This window comes from Colletotrichum tamarilloi (genome assembly GCF_030869305.1).
Source record: "Colletotrichum tamarilloi strain Tom-12 chromosome Unknown Scaffold_76.1, whole genome shotgun sequence".
In the NCBI taxonomy this organism is placed as follows: Eukaryota; Fungi; Ascomycota; class Sordariomycetes; order Glomerellales; family Glomerellaceae; genus Colletotrichum; species Colletotrichum tamarilloi.
In genome coordinates, this window is record NW_026849459.1 from 18,206 (window position 1) to 30,235 (window position 12,030).

At 50.2% G+C, this 12,030-nt stretch overlaps 5 protein-coding genes across 5 annotated transcripts; 3 read left to right on the forward strand and 2 right to left on the reverse strand.

Annotated features, from left to right (window-relative positions):
• Positions 1-9: 9 nt before the first annotated feature.
• On the forward strand, positions 10-1,239 carry CTAM01_12394 (2OG-Fe(II)oxygenase superfamily protein; the record flags this gene model as incomplete). The annotated part of the gene is made up of 3 exons (XM_060528400.1): positions 10-671; positions 725-1,112; positions 1,180-1,239. The coding sequence occupies 3 exons, from the start codon at positions 10-12 to the stop codon at positions 1,237-1,239; spliced, it is 1,110 nt and encodes a 369-aa protein (XP_060376906.1).
• Positions 1,240-1,310: 71 nt separating this feature from the next.
• On the reverse strand, positions 1,311-3,474 carry CTAM01_12395 (uncharacterized protein; the record flags this gene model as incomplete). Its single annotated transcript, XM_060528401.1, has 2 exons — positions 1,311-1,346; positions 1,417-3,474. The coding sequence occupies 2 exons, from the start codon at positions 3,472-3,474 to the stop codon at positions 1,311-1,313; spliced, it is 2,094 nt and encodes a 697-aa protein (XP_060376907.1).
• A 1,117-nt stretch (positions 3,475-4,591) lies between these two features.
• Positions 4,592-7,167, forward strand: CTAM01_12396 (uncharacterized protein; the record flags this gene model as incomplete). Its single annotated transcript, XM_060528402.1, has 4 exons — positions 4,592-4,751; positions 4,805-5,179; positions 5,249-6,680; positions 6,750-7,167. The coding sequence occupies 4 exons, from the start codon at positions 4,592-4,594 to the stop codon at positions 7,165-7,167; spliced, it is 2,385 nt and encodes a 794-aa protein (XP_060376908.1).
• A 283-nt stretch (positions 7,168-7,450) lies between these two features.
• Positions 7,451-7,747, reverse strand: CTAM01_12397 (uncharacterized protein; the record flags this gene model as incomplete). Its single annotated transcript, XM_060528403.1, has 1 exon — positions 7,451-7,747. The coding sequence occupies one exon, from the start codon at positions 7,745-7,747 to the stop codon at positions 7,451-7,453; it is 297 nt and encodes a 98-aa protein (XP_060376909.1).
• Positions 7,748-8,929: 1,182 nt separating this feature from the next.
• Positions 8,930-10,516, forward strand: CTAM01_12398 (SET domain-containing protein; the record flags this gene model as incomplete). Its single annotated transcript, XM_060528404.1, has 4 exons — positions 8,930-9,062; positions 9,114-9,715; positions 9,772-10,005; positions 10,064-10,516. The coding sequence occupies 4 exons, from the start codon at positions 8,930-8,932 to the stop codon at positions 10,514-10,516; spliced, it is 1,422 nt and encodes a 473-aa protein (XP_060376910.1).
• Between the last annotated feature and the right edge of the window lie 1,514 nt (positions 10,517-12,030).

Consider the following 12,030-nt stretch of genomic DNA (forward strand, 5'->3'; position numbering starts at 1 on the left):
CCCGCAACCATGACTACCACGGTGACTGAGACCGCTCCAGAGAGCTACAAGCTCGAGCTCATGTCCGCCTACGGCCCCGTCTACCGCGACGTGCTCAAGACCCCGCCCCGAGACTGCGACGCATCCGAGGTCCCCGTCATCGACCTCTCCACCATACACGGCACCGAGGCCGAGCGCAAAGCCCTCGCCGCCACCATCCGTGACGCGGCTGAGAACACGGGCTTCTTTTACATCAAGAATCACGGAATCCCAAAGGCCACCATCGACGCGGCCTTCTCGCAGGCGCAGGCCTTTTTCTCGCAGCCGAATGAGAAGAAGGCGCTGGCGACGCAAAAGAAGAGCAAATTCTTCAACGGGTGGACTGAGAAGCGCGCTGCGCAGATCTCGCCGACGGAGACAAAGGATCATCGTGAGGGGTTCAGTTTTCGGTATGATCCGCGGTATGACCCCGAGACCAAGGATCCGGATGCCGTGCCAGAGGAGGTGAAGCCATGGATGAAGCATGAGGACTTTGTGTGGGAGGGTACCAGCCATCTGCCCGGGTTCAAGGACGATATGATTACCTACTGGCAGGGCTGTTTGACGCTTGCGAGGAGCTTGATCAGGGCTTTCGCACTGGCGTTGGATGTTCCTGAGAACTATTTTGACGATGTTATTACATACCCCGGAAGGTACGTGATAATATCTTTGACGAGGTCGTGAGCATAGACTGACAACCTTACAGTGATAGCGTCTGCAACTATTACCCCAAGAACACTGAAGCGCAAGACGCCACGATCGACGTTGGCCTGGGCGCTCACACTGACCTGCAGTGCTTCACCCTCCTCTGGCAGGACAGCGTGGGCGGGTTGCAGGTACTCACAAAAGACGGGCAATGGATCAAGGTGCCGCCAGTTCCCGGCACCTTTGTCATCAACATTGGCGACTTTTTGCAGCGGTTGTCCAACGATAGATTCAAGTCAACGGTCCATCGGGTCTTCAACTACGCCCCCGAGGACCGGTACTCTATGCCCTTTTTCTTTGGGTTTAATCATAATGAACAGTGTTCTGTGCTTCCTACTTGCACGGATGAGAAGAATCCGCCCAAATATGAGCCGATCAGCTGTGGTGAGGTACGTTACAAAGCCCCCCTTTGATACAATGTTAGACGCCTGAGTGGTGAGACTGACTTGGTCACAGTGGTGTCGTTTGAGGTTTGAGAGAACATATGAGTTCTCGAGGTCTAAGGACTGCAAATGATGTTGTTGAAAGGGCCATCTCAGTTGATTCATGACCTCATTGCATCTTACTATAAATTACCTATACCAAATCTAACTCTTCAGTTCTTCCCGACTTGAAACAAGATCCTACCAGTTCGTCTGAGCAAGTGATCTTATTTCGCAAATATCTGCGCCTCCCTAGTTCAAGAAGTCCTACCCGGCTGTATTTGATCACGCCACCTTGGACAGACTTGATGGGCTTGATGTGAAGGTACATCCAAGTAGTATCTTCGCCTTCACCCGCTCTGAGCACTTGAGCAAATACGGCCCCAGCTTCCCAGATTGAAGGAGCAAGACTTGCCGCTCTGTCAGGAAAGTCATGCAACACGGTAATCGGGAACGTTTCGTCTCTTGCTCTTTCACTCAAGTCAGTGAAAACAGCACATCTCAGACCGACAGTGATACCATCGTTGACACAAGTCAGTTCAGCGTAGTATATCGGTTTCTCCATGCTCCCCTCTCGAGGCATTCTGACCTGACTTCGGCAGCTTGCCCAGGACCACGATGGTGTTTCCTTGACCTTCGAAGTTTTGGAGATAGATTCACTGGAGGGATTCTCTGTATGCCATAGCAAGTCTAAGGGAAGTGACTTCCTCCATATCCCTGCAACGTAATCCTTCATTTCTTGCCCAGTCCGGCGGCTATATTGGATTGCGAGACCCATTATCGCGGGCAGCCTGTCTGATTCTTGAGTTAGGTCTAGTGTCGTGTATCTCTCAACCAGCCGGCGCCACCAGTTGCGGAGGTTCCGTGCCGCATGTTCACCCTTGTCGTCTAATGAGGCATAGTACGCCATTTTGAGCGGCATCGGCAGGAGTGCATAATTCGGATCCTCTACCCGCTTAGAGTCGTGGAAACGATAGGATCTTTGGTTAACCTGACTCATGTTGCCTTCCTCTCCCTCAAGATTTAACTGGCCCGTCATGCCAGAGAGTCTGCCGCATTCGCATCGGGAGCCTTCGAAGCACTCCCACATGACTTCGTTTGGGGCGAAGACGACGAACCTGCGAGAAAGTAGTCTTTCTTGCATCACCCATCCTCTTGTCATCAGATCCAATCTGCTAGGCGTACGAAGACCTTTCTGCTGCATGACATGTTCCCTCCCAGCCATCTCATACTCATTCTCATGATCCGGTAGGCTTTTTCGCAGCATCAGTCTCGGGTTTTGGCGTTGAGGATTGGTAACATCGAACCCCTTGTAGACGCGGTCAGCTTCAGCAAAGCAGCCATCAGGCCCGGCCGCTGCTGCAACAGTGAGGAGTGCACCCTCATAGACAGAACACATCAACTTTGACTCTGCGTCCCAGTCTGCAACGCTATCCTGGATGATGCACAGGCTGTCGATCCAGACGTATCGAATGGGTTCTTCTTCTGGGTGGTCTTTCGCATACCATGAGGCAAAGTCTTTGATGAATATGATGGCGTCCTGGAAGTTCCGGGTAAGAGCAGACCAAGGAACATTCTTCTTCAGCGATTCGATGTTGGTGCTCACACATCGCGGCATCTTGGAAGCTTCTATCCATCGGTGGCTGAGCGCGATGTAGTGGCTTCTTGTGGTGACATGTTCAACCAATCGCATATTGCCTTTGTCTGAGATATCAATCAGACGAGTTGGCATCGGGTGTATGCTGAGTCCACTGCCACAGTCCGGATGCTGCGCGACACATTCCTCGAACCACGTAAAAATCTTTTTGAAAGTATCTGGAGACCCTGTGTGGCCTACGATGGGTGAAGACTCATAGGCATGGGCTACATACACCGGCAGCGGGTTGTAAGCGTTGGGGTCAAGGACTGAGATCAAGTATCGCAGACAGGACTGCATGTAACCTTGGGCCGGTGGTAGCGTTGTTTTAAGCAGTTGCAATTTCGATAGTAGATAACCGCCTCTTGGCCCTCCTTTCCTTGCGGTAAGAACAATGTTCGTGCCGTCAACGTCTGCGTCGATGTAGAACAGGGCATCTCGCATGTCATTTGAGTCTACGTTGTCGAGAACATGACTGAAGAATGAGATTGTGAAGCGGGCTATCCAGCAGCCGTGACAACGGTTTTGGTACTCTGGTTGCAGTAAGCGGCGATCGGGCTTGAATTTGGGGTCCAGTCCGGTTCGGGGGTCCGGGCCGGGTGGCATGTCAGTGGAGAAGAAGGACAGGCATATCGGGCATTCTTCCGTCTTGTAGATCCAACCAGGCAGAAGCCGCTGCCTCAGCGATGACATGGTGCAGCAGTTACAAGATAGTTAGTCAGGAGGGATAATTGACAACTTGGAACTCGGGTATGGATAGGTTTGCCTGATGTGGGCTGAAAGAAAACACTCCGAAAATCAACGCAAGTCGGTTATCGGGGGCCTGATTTCAAAGAATGACTGCTGAACATGAACAATTTTTAGAATCACTACCCCGCTCGCAGACTCCATGGCTCGATGCCTGCATTAAATCTGCAGAAGAGGGTGGTATCACGTGGGGCTGTGACACTGGCATTGCAGTAGTGCTGATTGGCAATCTATCCGTCTGATAGCCGACCCATAGATGAAAATCAAAGGGGAAACAGCGTAGAGACTTGGCATTTTGCGACCAGGTGAGTTGCTGTGAAGTTGTCTCTTGTCTCAGCTTGCGTTAACTAAATCCTGATGGCTATAATGGTAACTGACTCGACATCACACCTTACTAAGTGAAGAACCGCTACAGAGGAAATGTAAACGGTGCATTCTTTGAGGAGAAATGAATGTCTATTCTTCTCGCCCGCGATTGATTCATCAGTCATCATGGATCAAGGCATCATCAGCTCTTCCCGCTCGTAAGTCGTTTGTCTGACTCCAGCTCTCTGCCACGAGCCGATTCGGGCAGGTAGACTGAGGTCCAACTGCATCACTCTGCTAGAAGTCGAAGCTCTGTCCGAATTGAGTGCTTGGCCATAACCAACCACTGACGGCCCTCTCTCATCCCGGAACCTGCCCTCAACGCAAATATTGTTATTTTTGTTCGTGCCGTGGCAGCCTGCATTCATCGCCTTCCAGTTTGCGTGTGCTCGTATGCAATTCAACCTTGAATTTTTAGGTGGGGCAATAGTTGATAGGCTTCATTGGTGGGAGTCGAGAGCAAATGGCACTCCACCGCAGATGTGTTTGCGGTTTGGGGGCTGGTGTACTGCAGGTTGTACTTGGCGACCACGGGAGGACCCGTTTGCAGTGCTTCATTGAGTCTTTCCACAACGGTCCAACACCCGTTCAACAAGAACTCGCTGTCATAAAAAGAATTGAAAAGTTGCCATAGCACCGGTAGTCTTGAGCATTGCAACTTGAAATTTTGCCCCGATTCGCCGTACCCAAATCCATCATGTTTGGCCAAAGATACAGCCATTTCTCAGAAAGTGGGCTAGACTCTGGCCCCGAAGAAGCACCTCGTGGACGACTCTCAAGGCCAGTGTCCGCAGAAGCTGTCCCACAATTCATCTCGAGAAACAGGCAAAGCTCAACTGACCTTGACCAAGGGCATGGTATGCGCTCAATAAAAGTTGACCAGACTGAGTTACTGCTCACAACTTAACAGGAACCCTCTTGTCGAGCGACGACTTTGGTAGCGCTATGCGCCCAGCAATGGCTAGAAGAGAACAGTTCCAACCCAGACGCTCGCTTAACAACATTGAGGGGAATCCCCTGATTACGGGCCTTCCAGACAATCAGCCTTCCACAGCGAGGTTAAAATCTGGCACGCCTGCTATGAACGTATCAATCAACAGAAAGCCAGTAGCTACATCTACGTTCGACACCATCGATAGCCAAGGTTATCAAAGTTTGAAACGGGGCTATTCAAGTGATGAGCCGCCTAGGAAATCAGAGTGTGAACCATTTACGGCCAAGCCGCTTTGGCGAATATGGGCCTGGGAGGTGTTCTACATATTTCTCAGCATATCCTCCTTCTTTTGTACGTTTTCCAAAGTTTGGTTCTATGAGAATACCGTCGAAGACTTCGTACTAACAATTTTGACTCTAGTGATCGTTGCGGTCCTCTGCAGCTATGACCAACAACCTTTGCCAGACTGGCCGCTGCATATCACGCTCAACACCTTCCTCGCCTTCTTTACTACACTGGCAAAAGCAGCCTTCATGCTTCCTGTATCTGTCGCAATAAGCCAGACGCAATGGTCGTGGTTCCTCAAAGACCGACCTCTTCATGACCTGCAATTGTTCGACCAGGCGAGCAGAGGGCCATGGGGCTCCGTAATGCTGTTGAAACGTATCAGATACAAACACTACGTTTCTCTTGGTGCCCTTTTGATGATCGTTAGCGCCCTAACTTCACCGGTAACGCAACTCGCCATCAAATATCCTGTCCGAGACTCTGTGGCCCTGCACGAGGAAGCCAAAGCTGCGGCTGTACGCAACATGACGTCGGACGAAGACCGCATGAACTTAGGGGCACGCCGAGCTTTAGTGCTAGCCACTTTGTCTGACAGCACCGATTTCATGGAGCCTATCGCACCCGCAGGCGCGTTCTGCTCTACAGGCAATTGCACCTTTGATCGGTATCAGTCTCTGGGCATTTGCATGAAGACGGCGAACATCACCGAACACTTGAAAGTGGAGGAGTTCGATTCCCCAGACATGATCGACACCCTTGTCTTGGGTTTCCCAAAGCCTGATGCAAAGGTGTGGCGAGCATCTCTCCCTAGTGGCTTGGAAATGGCTCATCAAACACCATTGGCGGCCATGACTGACATGCTCAACGGGAGTGAGACCTTTGCATTCCAAGACGATGAAGATCTCAAGCAAACTAGGATATCTTCTTTTACCGTCATCTACACCAACCCGACCGAGCTGAACGAGACGTGGTATAACGGGCTCTCTGAAATCGCCGGAGCGCCGTTTGCGTCCGACCTCATCGGCGCAATTTACAATTTTCGACATGAAGCAATGGAGGTCATGTATCATCTGTGCGTTCAAACGTTCGAGACAAGGGTTTCTATGGGTATCGAAAGAACTACTCTTGTCGAGACGTCTGCTGTACCTGTTGAACAAGAGAAACCCTTCTTTCTGGACATGCGGTGCCGGCCACTCCTTGGAGAAGCATCGCGTACGTGCAACCAGAGCATCGACCGTTGGCACGAAACATTGCATCTCAAGGATCCGAGGTTTTTGACAAAGCTTGACGCTGACTCGACTCTCGAGGAGGAACATTACAGTGCAAGCTATTTCTCTTTAGAGAAGATATCCACCATTCTAAAGACCGATATCATGGGCTATGCGAGTGCTAGCTACGTCACCGAAGAGTATCAGGATACAGCCGTTTTCTTCCGTGGACAAGAGTTTCTCAAGACTCTTTTTCAAACTGTCATATATGACTTGAAGAACATCGCCAACTCTACTCTTCGACAAATCGCCTTGAACAATATACACACAAATGTTGCGACCAGTGTATCAACAATGTAAGTCTGCTCGTTAGCCCCTTGTGGCATTGCTCTTAAAGCTTGGACTTCTCTGAACTTTGCTACCAGCATGCGAGTCAATCAACCGCAGAGTTACGCCTTCAATTCTTTCAACATTTCTGGCAAAGCACTAACGCAGGTCTCATACGTTCACATCACTTGGGGATGGATATCTATGCTTGCAGTCGAGATCGTGATGGCTCTGCTATTTCTTGCCCTTACAATCGTGAGCCAAATGAAACTGAATGGTCGACAGGCATCGAGCAGAGAAGAACGTAGTGCATTCCGGGAAGCCAAAAACTCGTCTTTGGCCATGCTAGTCGCCCTGGACGAAGACTCTCGTGCTAGAGCAGGCGGTGGACTCCGGCCTTTGGATGAACTTCAAAGCGCTTCCAAGGCTCTAAAGGTTCGATTTGAGGGTCGCCAAATGGTCACGGCTGATGAGACGACTATCGAAACCTCGGAAGTCGGTGATCGTGTCATTTAGTGTATCCAACGAGAAATTTAGGTCTGTTTCCAGATGATATATATGTAGCATTTTGCATATAAGTTACTAGCACCTTAAGAAGGAGAGTCAATGGCTCATGGCATTCCATAATAACAATGCCCCTGTGCCACCATGGTTTTCGCGTAATACTATCAACACCCGAAGTGAAGGAAGCAGTACATCGCATCGATAAACATCTTGAAATATGGTAGCTCATGTATTATGTTCTTACTGGTAGGTCAGCTTCATCTGTCTTTGAAGCCTAGGCTGCGATCGAGCTGAATCAGTACTCACTAGCAAGGATATCTTCCCGCTTGAGCTTCAGATCATCGTAGCCCAGTTCCGACTCTGCGTCATGATCGTCGGGATGTTCAAGATGGATCCAGTCGTTGCCGAATGTTCGAAGACAAGCAACGGTGATCCACAAGTCCTCCATGCTGGCGTGACCGGTACCGCAACCAGCATCCAGCAAGCATTGAGTGATGTAGCCTTCCGGAAGCTTACTAGGCGCATCGAGAAAACATGGTCGCAATATCTCTTTGTCACCGCAATGAGTTTCAGCGATGATGGCGTCACCCATTCGATGTAGGCATTTGGCACGGGGTATCCAAGGCGTAGCGTCTGATGGAAGCGGTGGCGGAGTTGCGGTTGGATTCGGCTGGTCGAAGCCAACTGTCAACAAGAAAGTTGGCAGTGCGAGAGGATTAGGACGCATATTCATAAGTAAAGAGGGATTGACCGACACTTCTTGTGCTGCTATTGGATGCTAGCTGAGGTTCCTAGCGATGATGATGGCGCCGCTGGCTTTTGTTTGATGTTTTGGAATCTTCCAACTCGTATCACTTTCCATGAAATTCTCCAAGCATCCAATGGGTTTTCAGCAATGTGGTGGAGCTTTGCTAGACCATATGAGGCAGCTCTCATCACAAGTGCTGACATGCGCCCATTTTGTCTGAGTCACCTGTTTGGATGCCTAACTATGGTCATACCATCATTCTATAGGGTGTAGTTGCAATTAGGATTTAAGCATAAAACAAATCCGACCACTGAAATTTTCTAGTGCTCCTGTAATGATCCAAAGTCTCAAGCAGTGGAACGCCGTGTTGAGTATCCGGGCTAACCAACATTGCGTGAATATTGGCTAGCAAACATTGCTCCATTCCTTTCCTCTTTCGACCCTCGAAGCAGATAGTTAGTGGACGAAAGATCATAATCTACCTGAAAATGGATGATGAGAATGGTCATCTTGAAGGCAATCGACTTATAGAAGGCCATGTCTTCTTGTTCATTCGTCTTGAAGTGGTAACTATTCATCAGCCAGACACCACTGACTGGTCGCTCTCCTGCTGATATCTTTGAAACTACCCAGAAATCATACACTCTCACCCCTTCTCCTAATATTCATTAAATGACACTTTAAAACTATTGACAACAAGACACTCTCCTACGTCATGGGCAATCAAATCGTCTTATCATTAAATGTTAATTGATGGGGCTTGAACATCGTGTTAGTCTATTAGACTCTAGGAAAGTGGGTCTCAGTGAGCACGGTGTGAGAGACAAAGAGATCTTTTGCGCACAGTACTTCTATCCCAGTGAAAATTTCTGGCCTCCAATTACCAGACAGCAAGACCTCCCGAGGCTAATAGAATCGTTGGCGCAAGAAAAGAAACATCGCGATACATCAGCCACGCCGTCCTCCTTATAACACAGGTTCCACCTACTTGCACTGTTGACTTCGTACTCATAATCGGTTGGCGTCATGGCTGCAGGCGGTGATTTTCAGACGACATCGCAAAGATTTTTGTCGTGGTTCAAGTCTTTGCCGGGCGCCATTTTCCATGATGACATTCAGATCGTTGACCTGAGAGGCCAAAATGCCGGGCGAGGAATCGGTAGGTCATTTTGCCCTCTCCTCGTCACGCTGTTGACTAACAAACTCCCAGTGGCCACAAAGGACATCGCACCTGAGACGGTTCTCTTCACCATCCCGAGAAAAAGCATCATCAATGTCGAGACGTCTGAGCTTCCCAAGAAGATTCCGCAAGTCTTTACCGGCAACGATGGAGACGACGAGGATATGGAGAATGAGCCCCTCGACTCGTGGGGTTCTCTTATCCTCGTCATGATCTATGAGTACCTCCAGGGCGATGCTTCACCCTGGAAGCCTTATTTTGAGGTCCTTCCCGAGAAGTTTGACACACTCATGTTCTGGGAGACTTCTGAGCTCGAATATCTCAAAGGAAGCGCTAGTTTGTCAAAGATTGGAAAGGAGGAAGCCGATGATATGTTCCGTTCGCGCATCCTGTCGGTAATCGCAGCCAACCCAGCCGTCTTCTACCCTGCAGGTGCCTCTGAAATGGCCGAAGCAGAGCTTCTGCAATTGGCTCACCGCATGGGCAGCATCATCATGGCTTATGCCTTTGACTTGGAGAACGAAGAGGAGCCGGAAGAAGAGGAAGAGGAATGGGTTGAGGACCGCGAGGGCAAGTCTATGCTGGGTATGGTACCCATGGCTGATATTTTGAACGCTGATGCAGAGTTCAACGTGAGAAGTTCTTCTTTCATCCTTCTGACGTTTTACCAACGCTAATATCTTGGCAGGCTCATGTCAATCACGGTGATAATGACCTCAGCGTCACCGCTCTGCGAACAATTCGTGCAGGAGAGGAGATTCTGAACTATTACGGGCCTCACCCGAATTCTGAGTTGCTTAGAAGATACGGCTATGTCACTCCCAAGCATTCTCGTTACGATGTGGTTGAGATTCCGTGGGACCTGGTCCAGTCTGTGCTCAATGAACAGTTGAAGCTCACTGACGAGGTCTGGAAGCAAGTGGTACGTGTGGAAAATGTTCAATCAGAGGAAAAAATGAATCAAACTAACGGGAGTGCAGGGAGAATACATAGATTCTGAAGACCTCGAGGATGTATTTGTCCTCGAGCGTGAGTCAGGAGAGCCAGACTCGGAGGGGCGACTCACAACCCCCGCCAAGGTCCAAGAGGTTTCTGCTGAGCTTGAGGAGCAGCTGAAGGGTATCCTGAAGCTTCTCAAGAAGATGAATGCTGATCTTATTCCCGACAAGCGGAAACGCGATGAGATTTACCAGCACGTTGTTGTGTCCACCCTGCAAAAGCTTCTGGCGCAGTACCCGACGACAGCCGAGCAAGATGAGGCTTTGCTGGCATCGGGCAGCTTGACAACTCGACAGAGAATGGCTGTTGAGGTAAGACTCGGCGAGAAGCGCCTTCTGAAGGAGGCCCTTCAAGTGGTGGGTACCTGCGGTTCTGTGGAGGAAGCTGCTGGCGAGGAAGAGGCGGACAGAGCTTCCAAGAGGGTGCGGCATTAGTCTCTTTCCGCACGCACAGAACGGGTAGAGGAACGAAGCCAGGCGGGAAAGTATGTAGTTGCCTTGTGCTCAACCGGCCGGGAGTTGCCTGGCTGAGAAATGTCAAATTCAACGTCACACAAACATTCCCACTAACACCGCTTGATGATGTGTGTCTCCGGAAACGCAAGTTGTTGTCTCCTTTCCCTCTATTATTTATTGGCAGTGCATTTCTCTCGACTCTGTGCCGCAATCGAAAGCCCATTTCGTCGGATATATCGGAAATCCTGGCCGTACCAAGCCACTGGCCATGTCGCCGTAGTCAGAGACATGCCCACCAACTGCGGCCCTCCCAACATGGCGTTGGTCCGCCATAATTTGCTGTTGGCCAGCGAAACCAGTTGGCGTCACTCCAAATAAACCCCCGCACTTGAGCTGACCGGTTCTTAGCTTAAAGGGGGATGTTTCCACCCGATAGGCCCTTCTGGACGCCCGATATCGTCCGATTACAGTCGATGACGAAGGACTACGGATGGACGGGACACTCCAAGCCAGCCTGCCACACACCGATTCATGAATACATGAGTCTTTGATAGGATCTTGGAACAAATATCGATGGCGCTTGCTCCAGAAAGGCCTATGAATCTTGAAGGACGAGGCCTTGAAGGCTTTGTGCCACATCTTTCTCTCAGCGAAGTGCTACGAGGAGGATTCTCACCGAGATCACACAGACATGCCCATCCAATGTTGTTCCAATATCTCGTCCCGGATGAGTTCAAAAACCACGATGTCAGAGAGACGTTTGATCTCATCAAATACCAGAAGGACATAAAACAAGTCATTTCGCACTCTATAGACAGTGGCGTCGAGCATGATTCTGATTTCGCTTCTCAAGTTCTCCTATGCTCGTCCACGAGATAGACGAAACCAACTGGCGTTTGGTGCGATTCAAAGGTCGTATGCACTGCTTGGTACCCAATCTTTCCTGCGGCCGCTATACGCTCCCCACCGCGCGTCAACCTTGCCTACTTCGCGTCTTCGGCAATGTCCCAGAGATGCCACGTCGAGCCTTCACAACAAATGGAATGTTTAACCGATCACGCTTTTCAAGGTTTCATTCGGTGCAATAGGCAGCCGGTGGTTGTTGGGCATCATGATCTGAGGGACATTTGGACGAATAACGCTGCACTCTATTGCAGTGATGGCGGAATCTGGCCCCTCGACTGTGGCCAGGTCATAGCCAGGGAAGGAGGTGTTATGTTTCCTTCGACTAGGGATCCATGACCGAAGAAGAATCAGCTCGTCGATACGGCTGTCGAGTCGACAGCCACAATCCTTCACGGATCCCACCTCGATTCAGTCTCTGTCCGAACCTCTCCAGCGTCGACGACCGAGCCCGAGCTCCCGAAGCTGGGCCAAAGAAGTGAAATCGTCGACAACCTCATTGGCTCCAGATTCGTTCATCCCAATCGCACACATGGACCTGATTGGTTTAGCGTCATGCAAGTCATACCAACATCCACCTCATGGGTGAC